General features: G+C 34.1%; 1 protein-coding gene across 1 annotated transcript; it reads left to right on the top strand.

Annotated features, from left to right (window-relative positions):
* The first annotated feature begins 3,592 nt into the window (after positions 1-3,592).
* Positions 3,593-8,981, top strand: LOC114283100 (eukaryotic translation initiation factor 5A-4). The gene is made up of 5 exons (XM_028225935.2): positions 3,593-5,429; positions 7,324-7,446; positions 7,559-7,615; positions 8,012-8,086; positions 8,543-8,981. Exons 1-5 carry the CDS (start codon positions 5,307-5,309, stop codon positions 8,645-8,647), a joined length of 483 nt encoding a protein of 160 aa, XP_028081736.1. The 5' UTR covers positions 3,593-5,306; the 3' UTR covers positions 8,648-8,981.
* The last annotated feature ends 4,319 nt before the right edge of the window (positions 8,982-13,300 follow it).

The raw sequence follows: 13,300 nt of genomic DNA, 5'->3' as shown, positions 1-13,300 counted from the left end.
TGTGTTAGGTAAGTTTGAAACAGGTTGGGTGTGTTTTGAAACAAATTGTTGCTGTCCAGATTTTGGTTTTTTCGCTCGAGTGAGGCTTTTGTCGCTCGAGCGAGCTTTGTGTTTTAGTTCCTTCGCTCGAGCCAGGGTTTTTGACCTGATGGTTGTGTTTCTTCGCTCGAGCGAGCTTTCTTTCGCTCGAGCGAGCAAGCTCTATGTTTTGGGTTTCTTCGCTCGAACGAGAACTCTTGCGCTCAAGCGTACTTCTGGGTTGCAGACCTGAAGCTTCGCATCGTTCGCTCGAGTGACGCTTCTTGCGCTCGAGCGAGGTCCTTTTGTATTTAGTCGCTCGAGCAACCACTCCTTCGCTCGAGCGAGCCTCGAGTATATAAGTTGGCAGCAGCGTGTTATACATTACTTTTTCATTACCTTTTTCACCCCAAACCCTAGATCCGACTATTTCTCTTTCTACACACTAGTTTTCTTTACAAATACTCTTGATTTATAGTGTCTTTACCTTAATCCCTTTGTAAAAAGAGTAGAGCTTTGCTTGGGTTACACTTTGATCCGAAAAAAGTTGGACTTTGGAGCATCTTGGGTTTTTCTCTTCATCTCCTTTGGGTTTCTTCATTTGAGGTAGAGATAAACTACTCCTTGTTATGAGTTTTAACATAAATTTTAGTCATTTTGTATAATTGGTGAAGTTATGGAAATCTTGAAAAGTTAGGGTTTGATTTGAAATATATAAAGAGGGGTTTTCAATTGTTGAGTCACATGTATGTGTGAGACCTTGGAAAATGGAATTATTGTTGTAGGATTAATGAAATTGAATCTTAGGGTTGATGTTTGAGAAGATGGGGAAAATGCCCTAATAATGTTTAAATAATTAATTTGTATAATTAATTTGGGGAAATATGGAAATATGAAATTAAGTTGAAAATCATGAAATTGGAAAATTATGAGATTGAATGGTGCAGCTGGATTGATTAATTACTTACCTATGAAATTGTTGATAATTTATCTGTTTGATAAATTTATTATCTGTTTAGAAATAATTGTTTTGGGCTATCGATGGAGGATAGTCTTGATTGTTGTAGACATTGTATGTTGATTAAGGAAAACTGGAACTAATCAATTGGGTTATGTCATTGAATATGACGGTTGAATTAACACATTGAATATGTGCTTGGATTGATCATTGTATATGATAAAGCGTTTAAATACATTGCATATGTATTTTGTTTTGAAGGAAATAGGGGATGTATTCCATGGTTTGGGAGGAGATAGGGGATGGACTCCATTGATAACTAAGTTGGTCGGAGTGTCTAGGGTGAAAGTCCCGAAATCTTAATTACATTTGCATAACGTAGATGAATTGAAGTATTGAAGTGTTGATAGTATGAGTTGTAGTCTCATTATAAATTGATTATGATTGAAGTGTTGATAGTATGAGTTGTAATCTCATTTTGAATTGTTCGGATAAACAATGAACCATATTTATGAATTGGATTAGATAATGAAACGGAAAGGGATTGAAACATGGTTGTGACTATGGATTGGTTATGGAAGAGATGTACGTTGATTTATATGAGTTAAACATTTATCAAATGTTAATGTTTTAGTTAATTCTCATATTATGTTTAGCGTATCTCTACTGAGCTTTGGCTTACCTTATATGGGACATCATTTTTCAGGTACAGGTGATATGTCGCCTCCAAGGATGTAGCTTGGGAGGTTTAGAAGCTGAAGGCTTATTTTTGTAGTTATCTTTTGTATTACATGTAATTCAAGCCAAGGGCTTAATCTGTTAAGAGTTAGAACTCTCTTTTGTTGAAACCAAGTGTTGACTTGGAAAGTTTGTAAGCCCGTAGAGCATTTACTTTTGTTGTCAACATGTAATACTTTTTTGTAAAGAATACTCTGATGGATGAATATATTTTATTTTCCTATGTCTATGGATATCATAGATGATTGAGTTATATGGATTTATTTTGAGGGCATTACAGTTGGAATTAGACACGGTTCAGTTCCAAAAGCGTGTTTTCAAAACCAGGGTATATTTAGTTCGGTTAAGAAGTATGGGCAGCATCGTAACTCGGTTTGTTCAGCAAGGGATCTTTAGTCCGGTCGGAACCGAGCCTAAAGTCATGAACAGGTTTTTATTCCGGTTACAGTATCATTTTGGATCAAAAACACTGTTCTAGACTGGTTTTAGTCCCAATTAATATGTTTTCCAAGTTTGCACATGGAGTTTCAAGGTTCTTGATGTTTGTTTAGTCTTTAGTATGTGTAAACATGCATAGCTGGTGTTCAGTTGATATTCTTTAAAAAGTAAACACATAGAAGTATGTCTGTAAAAAAAGAAAAATGGCACGAGGAACTTATTGATTTAGGGTGTGAAATCAGAATCCAATCGTTAGGACGAGCCCTTGCAATTGAGACGAGCAAAATAGGTGATCTAGATGCTGGGATTAAAAGACTTGACTGAAGAGGGTAAGGATTTGGAGCTAAAAAGTGTGAGAGGTTTTTTCCAGAGAGAAGATGAATAGTGGAGGTAACTATTCGAAGGATTATGAGTCTTGTATAATTAAGGTAGAAAGGCGCTACTTTTTGAATTTTTGGGCAGTGTAAAATGGCTGGCATAGTACGAAGGGGCAATTGACACATGCCACGTGTCCCAGTAAGGACGTGATGTCAGACTATAGGACGATAGGCTGTTATCGGCGCAATTTCAAGAATTCGAACAAGTTTTAGCTCGGTTGAAATCGTTATTTCAGCACGGTTGGACTTGGGTAGCTCGGTTGGAAGTCAATAATCCCATTCATGCTTTGCAGATGGAATTAAGGGGCAATTGAGAGGGTAATTTATGTGAATAGTTTTTACCAAACTAAGACCATTCGTTTTAGACATTGGGCCGAACTACGGACCGAAGTAATTGTTTATGTAGCACGGTCCTAGATCATCTAAGCATCAGGCCAGCCAGAGGTGGGCTACCAGTGGCTTGACCTGGCTATCCTGGACTGAGGTATCAGTGGAAGAAGGACTGAGCTAAGGATAGCTCTCCAGGGCGTCATCTCACAGTTAGGGTTATGATAGTGTTGCCTAAAGCAACACCGAGCTGTGTAACCTCGATTGAGTTTGGAAACAGCCGATGCAAGAGTTGCAATCATTCCACTTGGATGGTAGTGACTAGGGTGTAATCAGGATAAGCATTATCCTTAAGAGTGTGATTTCTAGCCGGGCTCTGCTAAGGAGGGTTGGAGTCCTACTAAGATTGTGTCAGGTGAAATCTATAAAAAGCTCATGACAGACCTATGTACAGGTATCACAATTCTTACTTTGGAATACACAGAGCTTTTGTGTCTATTGTCTATTGGCTAACTTAGGCATCGGAGAGGTTTCCGGCACACACCCATCGGTTAGCTTACGTTTGTGTTTTTAGGTGGCAAAGCACTTGATCAATAGGATTATACAAGAAGATTATTTATGTGCTCATACACAACATTGAATCCACAACACTGATGTTGAATCACGACGATGAGCTACTCCATAATCCACCACAACTTCAGGCCTAAGTTCTCTAAAATCCACCGATGAATACCTCTTTTTTTTTTTTGAATAAAATAATAAAAATAACCCATTGATTTTAGGCAATGTGTAGTTCGTTGATCAATTGATCACCTTCTATACATCAAGGAAACTCATATATAAACATCCTCTAATATAAAACACTTTATTTTAACTTCCTCTCTAAGAATCTGGACGAGTTGAATCATAAAAATAACAAACAATACACTTTATATTAAATAGAGCCGTGAAGGCCATTTGAGCACTCACTTTACCGCTAGAGTGGTGTGACTAAAGGTGGTATTTACATATAGGCCAACTGCTCGAGTTGCAAAATATGCTTCCAAAAAGTTTAGAATGCAAGCAAAGATACTGGATGAACCACTTCACCACTCAAACACACGAAAGACCACTAGAGTGGTTAACCAACTTTGACTTCTTGATTGGCTTCAGTAGTGCTGCTCCTTGACCCTACCTAGGAGCTGCCACAGACCCGACATGGGTGCTACCCCCTTAGTCAGTGAAGTAGCAAACAAGAAATGCTTAAAACAAGATACGAAATGTCAATACAAATTCGTATACTCAAACACAATTCGAGTTGAATTCGTATCTAAACTCTTATAACTTATGAATACAATAGAGCGAGTAAAAATACAACTAAATAAAAATTTTATCCAATAAGATTACCAATTATAAAAACATAACAAAAACTATTTAAAACATAATGAACTAATACCTACAAAACATTGCTCCCAAAGTCATTTAAAAATTTACACCGCAGGAGTTGCATAGGCTATGGGATTGTTTGGTACATCTCATAAGACAGGCTAACTTAAGATTAAACTACTAATTATTAATTATTAATTATTAATTTATAATAAATTATATCGAATAAGTTTATTTTGGGTGATGACGATAACACCCAAGATGATAATAATAAATTATTATCAAAAGAATTGAATATATTTTAGTATTATTATTTGAAAAAAAAGTGCAAATTGAAATTAATTATTTATTATTTTGGGTGAAAGATACGTGTAAGTCTCTTTGGATAGATGGTTAAAAATAATTTTTTAATTTTTAATATTTTTTGATTATATTATTTTTTTTATGCATTATTTTTTTAAAAAAGTCAAATAAAATTAAAAAATTATTTTTTAACTAAGATCTCGTTTGACAAGTAATTTTTTTAGTTAAAAAATTATTAAAATAATTAAAAAGTTAATAACATATATTAAAAAATTAAAATTTCTTTTTTTTCTTTATTTTTTATAGATATTTTTTTATAAAAAGTTAAAAAATCATTTTAAATATACTAATTTTTTTACATCATATTTTAACTAAAAAATCAAAAAATTACTAAAAAAATTTATCCCCAAACAATACGTAAGTTCCGAGACAACCTGAAAACACACGCATGCCAGATTTTTGTCGTCAACCCACTAATACTATATTTAGAAAAGAAGAGATCTCAGCCGTCAAAAAAGATGAACCAAGAACCAACGGCCAAGATCAGGTCTATAGCAACCAGAGTTAACTATTGCACACACACACTGCATCACACTTTGGATTGGAAACCCTAGTCAGTGGAGAGACGACTGCAGGGGTTGTAATATAAAAGCTTCGTTGTCTTCTCGCGGCACCGCTCTCCTTCCTCCCTCTCTCTTGCGTCCTTTGGCTGCGGCTGCTGTGAGAGCTTTCTGTAAATTTCTAGAGAGAGAAAGAGCGGAAACCCTAGAAAGTCGAAAACCATGTCGGACGAAGAGCATCACTTCGAGTCCAAGGCCGATGCTGGAGCCTCCAAAACCTATCCCCAACAAGCCGGTACCATCCGCAAGAACGGTTACATCGTCATCAAAAACCGTCCTTGCAAGGTATAACCTCTTTATCGATTAGATCATTCTTTATAACTGTTTTTGTGTTTAGATTTGGATTGGATTGGATTATTTTGGTCTTATGCTGTAATTTGTTGTATTTCCCGTGCAGATCGCGTGTTTATGTGTGTTATGTGTATCGGATTTCAATTCATTTAATTATTAAAACGTTGCTAGAGTTTTTTTTTTTTTTTACCTAGATTTTTATACATGAATGTTAAAATGGTTGGTGGGTTAATTTTTGTCAAATTTTGAGCTTGGGTTTTGCTGTTTGTGTTGGTTTCATCATATATTTGATTCATTAAATGTTAATAGGTCTTGTTGTGATATTTAGGTGGGTTTGATTTTTCTAATCCTCTTTTATATCTTTGGTTTAAGGATTTGGTGGAGGAAAAGGAAAAGGAAAAGAAAATGCAATGGATTGTTCCTTGTTTGGTTACCATGAAAAGCAATGATGAAGTCTTGTTCTATTTTACTTGCAAATCTAAAATAAATGGTAAATTGTTCCAAAAGGAGGAATTTTGAATGGCAAAGTCAGTCTTCAACTGCTTTCTTTTAGCCTGTACCAATTTGACTGGTATATTAAGGATTCGTCTTAATCGATTATTTTTAGTGTGTCAAGAGGTAATTTAGGATCCAAAGTGAAGTTAAGCTCAGCGATAACTTATTGCTGGAGACTTTGGATTTGTCCAAAACCATCAAATTGCAGTAGTCATCTCTTTTTTTTTGTGTGTGCGTGTGCGTGTGTGTTTGCGTTTGTTGCAACAGATTGGTGCTTTAATTATATTTCAGTGTTTTGATTTCTTTTAAATCATGATAGAAGGTTTTATGTAATATATAAAATTTGTAACTAAATCTAGAGAATTTGATTGAGAAATTTAGATCTGGCGTTTTTAGTTGATGTGGGTGTTATTTACAGCAAACAATTGTAAATTCATAAATAAATGCAGGAAATGTTTGACTATGGCTGTATAACCATCTTCAACTTCTAAATGGAATATGTAAGTGAATACAGCCTCAGAAAAGCTCTGAGAATTATAGACAGCATTAGACAAGAAAATGAAGTTTGCTTGATTCTCACATAATTGTAATTTAGTTTTAATTATTTCAAATTGGTTTGAGAAAATCTTGCCTTTAGCCTTGCAACAGATTGGTGCTTTAATTATATTTCAGCGTTTTGATTTCTTTTAAATCATGAAAGAAGGTTTTATGTAATATATTGAGAAATTTAGATCTGGCATTTTTAGTTGATGTGGGTGTCATTTACAGCAAACAATTGTAAATTCATAAATAAATGCAGGAAATGTATGTCTATGGCTGTATAACCATCTTCAACATCTAAATGGAATGTGTAAGTGAATACAGCCTCAGAAAAGCTTTGAGAATTATAGGGGGTGTTTGGGAAGAAAAAAAAATAGCCTAGTTTAGGCTAAAAATCACAAAAAGACAAAATAGGCTAAAATAGCTAATAAGACAAAATATCACATCAAACCCATAATCATTTCACTTTTCCTCTCACAAACATCACATCCAACCACAAAAAAATCCAATCATCTTCCCAAACACAAAAATTTTAGCCTACTAAAATAGTCAAAAACTAAAATAGCCAACTAAAATAGCCACTTCCCAAACGAGGCCATAGACAGCATTAGATAAGAAAATGAAGTTTGCCTGATTCTCACATAATTGTAATTTAGTTTTAATTATTACAAATTGGTTTGAGAAAATCTTGCCTGTAGCCTTCAAGTAGATAAACTTTTGATGAACACTCAGTATCATCATTCAGATATTACACTATTCATACTGCATTCCTTTTAATTTTACGTGCATATATTGATTGTTGATGATGAAAAGTTACTTATAATTTATTCTCTCCTGGTGGATTGCTAAACAGGTTGTTGAGGTTTCTACCTCTAAAACTGGCAAGCATGGGCATGCCAAGTGTCACTTTGTGGGCATTGATATATTCAATGGCAAGAAGCTTGAAGATATTGTCCCATCATCCCATAACTGCGATGTGAGGGGTCTTTTAGTTTAGATTCTTTTATTTTCCTTTCGGATTTCTGCTAATTCTTTGGAACACAGTACATGTATACTCATAGCTTCTAAGTCACTTCTCTTCTTTGCAGGTTCCTCATGTTACTCGTACTGATTATCAACTGATTGATATTTCTGAAGATGGTTTTGTAAGTAATTTCGTGTGAACATCTTGAATATTTCTGTATCCAATGGATCTCACTGGATTAATTATTGGTAGATAAAAATGCCATGTAATTTAATTGGGTTGCTATAGACATTTGGAAATTTAGACTTATTATTCTATTGACAAGAGATGATGTTGACAGCAATATTTTGTGTTTGTAATTTTGGCCATGGGTAATTTCCGCTGTTTTATTAGTGCTTTGTGTCCAGCCAAGAACTATCCATGTCTCTTTGTTAGAAATGTGTAAGATTTTATGTTATTATTCAGAACTTCATAAGTTTGGATGCAGTAACTTCATTTTCAGATCCAGCTTTAGGCTTTGCCTGTTAGGGGTTGCCACAATTTTTGAATTGTAAACCAAATAAACTTTGATCTGCAGGTGAGTCTTTTGACTGAGAATGGTAACACCAAGGATGACTTGAAGCTTCCCACCGATGAAAGTCTGCTCAGCCAGGTACACAAATGTTCTGCATTATTCAAAATGCAACCTGTGCACTCTAAATATATTTTGAAATATTAGTAAGATGAATACATTGTATTTCAATATTGTTTTGCATAATTTAGAAGCATTGTTACGTCAATGATATCTTGATTTTTAAGTTATTGAATAAATGACTTTTTAATTTTAATTACTCCAGTGTTATCTCATTTTTTGTTCATTATCTTTGAATAAACTATTTTTATATTTGGCACACAACAAAATTAAAAAAAATAAAAATAAAATGTGTCACAGGCATATTGTGTCCTGTATTTTTTAAAAATCACTGGGTCGGTATGTTTGTGTCATGTACGTATTGTGTCATTCGTTTTTGTCTGTGTGCATTGAAAATTTAATGCTGCCCTTCAATAGTCCACAATTAATATTATGTCCTTTACTTTATATTTATTTGTCTGTGCTTTGTGTGTTCAGATTAAAGATGGGTTTGCTGAAGGGAAAGACCTTGTTGTGTCGGTTATGTGTGCTATGGGGGAAGAACAGATCAATGCCCTCAAGGACATTGGCCCAAAGAACTAAAATTCTTGGGGTCTCTTGTATAATGTCTGCGCACAACATGCATGGGAGAGCTCATCTCAAACAAGTTCCATGGTGCCAGAAGTTGCATAGTTGAAAGTTCTGGGTATGAACCTCCATGATCTTTTTATGTTTCTGAAGGCTTGTTTCGGTTAAGACAGTAACCATATTATAGTGTCATGAAATATTTTTTTGATTTTTGGGGTTGTAAGTGACTGGTTTCGATTTGGTTTTGTGTGCTTCCTTGAGACAAAAGTGTAGCTGGATGGATTACATTTTCTGTGCACCCTAAGTTAATTTACAATATGAACTGAGAAAATTCAATTTTCTTGGTAAATATTGTCTGCGTATGGTTTTGATTTTATGTTCAAGTGAAATGTGCATGGTTTTGATTATCAGTTTTTCTTTTAACTTTTGTTTTCTGATTATCAGCTTTCAAATTGGAAGCCATACCCATGGAGAGGCAATATATTCTGATAGGAGTTCAAATACCCCAAAATGCCTGAATGGCATACCCCAAAAGTATTTTCTAAGTTTATAGCTGATGTGGGGATTGCTGTGGTGCATCCGATTTGCTGGAAATTAGTTTGAAGTGCTTTTCCCCCTTAATTTTGGAGACAAATCAACATTAAATTGTGTTTTAAAAATAATCTTCCAAATTTATATATATATATATAGATAGATATATATATATTTTTTAGTTGATTTTGCTAGTATTTGTTTTAATTATTTTATTGTTTAGGTCTTTCTAAATTAGACTGAGGTTATGTTTGGCATAAGTCTTTTTTGACTATTTTAATCACAAAAAGACAAAATAAGCTTAAAAGTTAATAAGATATTTTAAAAAAGTTAAAAAGTTTATTTTAAACTAGACTTTTGAGTTTAATGTTAAAATAGTTAAAAAACTAACTCATATTTTAAAATATTTTTTGTAAACATTTTTAAAAATGTATATTATTTTAGTTTTTTTATTTATTTTTATTTTAATATGGCCTTTTTAGATGTTGTCAAACATAGTTTAAAAAAGTTATGCAATTTAAATGAAAATGTACAAAATAAAAAATGTATAATATTTTAAAATTAAGTTATTTTATTTATTTATTTTTTTATTCTTTCTTGGATTGTTGATACCGATAAGATTTTAATAGTAGTGTCTTTGCTAGTTTCGAAATTGTCTGGTGTTTTATATTGTAATTGAGAAGGAAGTATTAAGCTGTGTATGGTGTTTTATACTGTAATCGAGAAGGAAGCATCAAGCTAGAGAGCTCAAAATGTTGAGATTATATTTTAGCATGCACTTTTCACTTGCACCTTGAGTTGTCAAGGAAAATGAAAGAATTATATAATGATAATTTTATATTTTATATGTTGCTAATTTTTTTTTCCCCATTAATTTTCCCAACCCAACTAACTAAAGAGAAAAAATCACTTCTATTTATTACTTTCATTTTTGTTCATTCAATATTCATGCATGCCCAAAGAAGATAAACCAAAAGGATGTAATTAAAATCAATTGTTGGAATCATATCACTTATCTCATTTAGGGATTGTTTAGGATGTCTTAAATATGTGCACTTTTTGATTTTTTGAACTAAAAAGTTGAGGAAATAAATATGGTTGTTTGGGTTAACTTTTTGACTTTTTATAAAAAAAAATGTGTATTAAAAAATTATATAAATTAGTATGTAGGGGAAAATTAGAATTGGGAGTTGTGCAACCGTACTTTTTGACTTTTGGTGAATAGTGATAACTTTTTAATTTTTTGAGTAACTTTTTGACTTTTTGACTTTTTCGCTTCATGCCAAACTTGGCCTTAATAATGGACAAAAAATGAAACATAGAAATGGAATATAAGTGATCTTAAACCAATCGTGATTCTTTCGAGAAATTTTATTTCTATACACCTAATTAGCTCAGAGTATACACTTAATTAAATATTAATTTAATGACAATTATATACTAAATAAAAATTACCATAATAAACATCCAACAATACCTATAATATTATATAGAAAAATTCTCTGTACACACCTTTGAAGGACTTGTTCTATCTCGGCCGATCCAACAAGTTGACTGTCACCATTCTTGATGCTGTCAAGAATCTGATCGATTCCTCCGAAGAAACAAGGATCCAGCCCAGCCTCCGAAATGGCGGCAACATCCAAATCAACAAAATTGCCAATAAAATGGCAGGACATATCCTCCTCACAAGCATCCAACTAGTAAAAGGCCTCCCCTACACCTTCCTTCTCTTCTCTAGAGGAAGATTAAGGCTTCTTGAAACCCTAGCCTCCTCCTTATTGTAGACACTCCATTTTTGACCGCCCTCAAGACTTGGGCGTCACTAATTGCTTACTTGGGTGATGAAAGTTGTGCAGTACAAATGTTCGGTTTCTTCGGCAAGAGGAGAATCAAATCCCAACCTCACACCTTTTTTTGGATCATAACTATTTTGAATGGTTTTAGACCTTAAAACCCTCTCTTTCAAAATATTTTTGAAAATAGGTTCCTACGATATTTCGACGCTCGTATTTTGTTAAATATTGCGCTTTTCGATAAACCGAGTAAGGACAAAGTGGAAATGAATGAAAGAGAGATGAAAGCCTTGTTTGGTTTGTTTTTTCAGAAATTTTTTTGGGAAAAATTATCTACAAATAAATTTTCAAAAGTAATCAAACCAAACAAATTTTTCTAAAAAAAATCTCAAAATTTTGTTTGGTTACCTATTTTCCAAAATCACTCTCTCTTTCATACACATCAAATCAATCACTTTTTTTAAAACTCTCTCTCCCAAAATAATTTTCCAAAACCATTTTTGAAAAAAGTTAAACCAAACAAGTTTTTGTACTTTTTATCTAAAAAATTACTCTACAAACACAAATCAAACACCCCCGAAATCTTTGAAAAGTATTTCAAAACACCTTGTTTAGAGGTTTGGAGTTGAAGAAAATGAGAGAGGAGAGAAGAAAACTAGTTGAGGAGAAGTTCGGCATAAATCCGGGTAGGATCGAAGTTGAGCGGCTTCACCAAAACAAGTATAACTTTTTTCACAGTTGGAATTTTGATGCAAGGCTGCCACCATTGGAAAGCTTACTTCCTGGGCTTCAATTTGGACACAAGAATGACGTGACAAGAAGTCCAGATGAAGTAGATATGCGCATTTGAAATTTGACCTGCAGAGTAGATTTTTGCTATCGGCCAGAAAAGTAACCAGCCGGCCACTTTTGTCCAAAACTCATTTTTTTTGCAGATATTTCTTCTCTAGTTGTTATACACTGCTCCAGATATTTCCAAACTCAGATATTTCGACCAAGGCTCCATTTTGCTATATATGGAACCATATCACTCATTTTGGAAAAAAGAAGAACATTATAGCAAATTTGGGAGCTTCTCACACTAAAATCCTTTTCTCTACAAAATTTTCAGAGCTAAATCTCTGCCTCTCTCTCTTTAGAGTTCACTCTCTTTTGCCTTTTTGTGCATGAAAGCTTAGATACACCATACTTTTGCATATACATCCTTGATCAAACTTGACCACCATTGGGCTGAGATTCCTTGGGACTTTGTTTGAGCTCTAAAAGGTGGTTTTGGCTCAGATTTTGGCTGGTTTTGCTGCTGTGCTTCAAGGGTAAGCACTTCTCCCTTTCAAGCTTGTTTTTGTACACTTGCTTTATCCCATTTTTCCATTGTTTTGTACTATTTTTTGGCTGGTTTTGAACCATAAAAAATTCTGATTTTGAGGTTCTAAAATGGTGGTTTAATCCTTGTTTGGCTAGGGAGTGTTTTCTCCTTTTTGCTCCTTAGCTTGTAAGGCCTTTTGAGCTATCTTTCAAGCTTTTTAAACAACTTCCTTTTGGCCTTAAAACCACTAAATTCCAGAGGAATTTCAGTGGTAGAAAACTTGTTTTGAGATCTCAAATAGGAGGGGGCCTCTTGTCTTGTTAGCATGTGTTGTTGGCCTACCAAATGAGCATGTGTTTCTTCCTTCTTGAGGCGTAGTTTGAGCATGTTTTTGTGACTTTTTGGACCTACTATAACTATGTTTTTGGCTAGTTTGGTCACCTCTTGCATGCTTCATACACTTGTAGTGTAATCCTACTTGCTAGCCTAACATGCTTCATGTCTTAGCCTATAATTTTAGCATGTATTGGCTCTACTCCAGCATGTTTTTGGCCATTATTTAACATGTTTTAACTCTAATTTTGGTTGGTTGGGTCACCTTTTGTTTGGTTCTTGCACTTGTAGTGCAATCATGCTCATTAACCTAGTGTACATGGTGATTTGGCTTCCCATTCTGGCTTATTTTGGCTACACTTCAATATGTTTTTGGCATTGTTTTGACATGCTTAGGACTGTTTCAAGTGGCCTTGGTCCTGTATGGCTTGCCTTGTAGGGCTATAGTGTAATTGGCTTTGCTAGACTTGTGTTTTGAGACCCCTAGAATGCCTTATTTGTGATGTTTGTGTGATATGGCATCATTTGGTATGTAATTTCAGAGCTTATATCTTTGCCATGCTTCCACTCGAATCACTCTTTAAGTGCTCTTGAGAGTTAAGCTTTGCGCCTCGCTTGCGAGCCATCATTTGAGCATGCGTTTTCTTGTTTTTCATGCTATCATTTTAGCCCATTTTAGCCACTATTTTGGCATGCATGAGG

Source organism: Camellia sinensis, chromosome 13, assembly GCF_055761805.1.
Source record: "Camellia sinensis isolate YWXY chromosome 13, ASM5576180v1, whole genome shotgun sequence".
Classification (NCBI taxonomy): domain Eukaryota; kingdom Viridiplantae; phylum Streptophyta; class Magnoliopsida; order Ericales; family Theaceae; genus Camellia; species Camellia sinensis.
The sequence above is the reverse complement of the archived record's forward strand: the minus strand, read 5'-3'. Positions and strand labels throughout refer to the sequence as shown.

What these genes read in the sequence shown, in the direction of transcription:
- LOC114283100 (XM_028225935.2), top strand. Translation starts at nt 5,307, where the DNA reads ATGTCGGACGAAGAGCATCACTTCGAGTCCAAGGCCGATGCTGGAGCC. An exon ending in CATCATCCCATAACTGCGAT is followed by an intron (nt 7,447 to 7,558) that starts GTGAGGGGTCTT and finishes TCTTCTTTGCAG; the next exon opens with GTTCCTCATGTTACTCGTAC. An exon ending in ATATTTCTGAAGATGGTTTT is followed by an intron (nt 7,616 to 8,011) that starts GTAAGTAATTTC and finishes TTTGATCTGCAG; the next exon opens with GTGAGTCTTTTGACTGAGAA.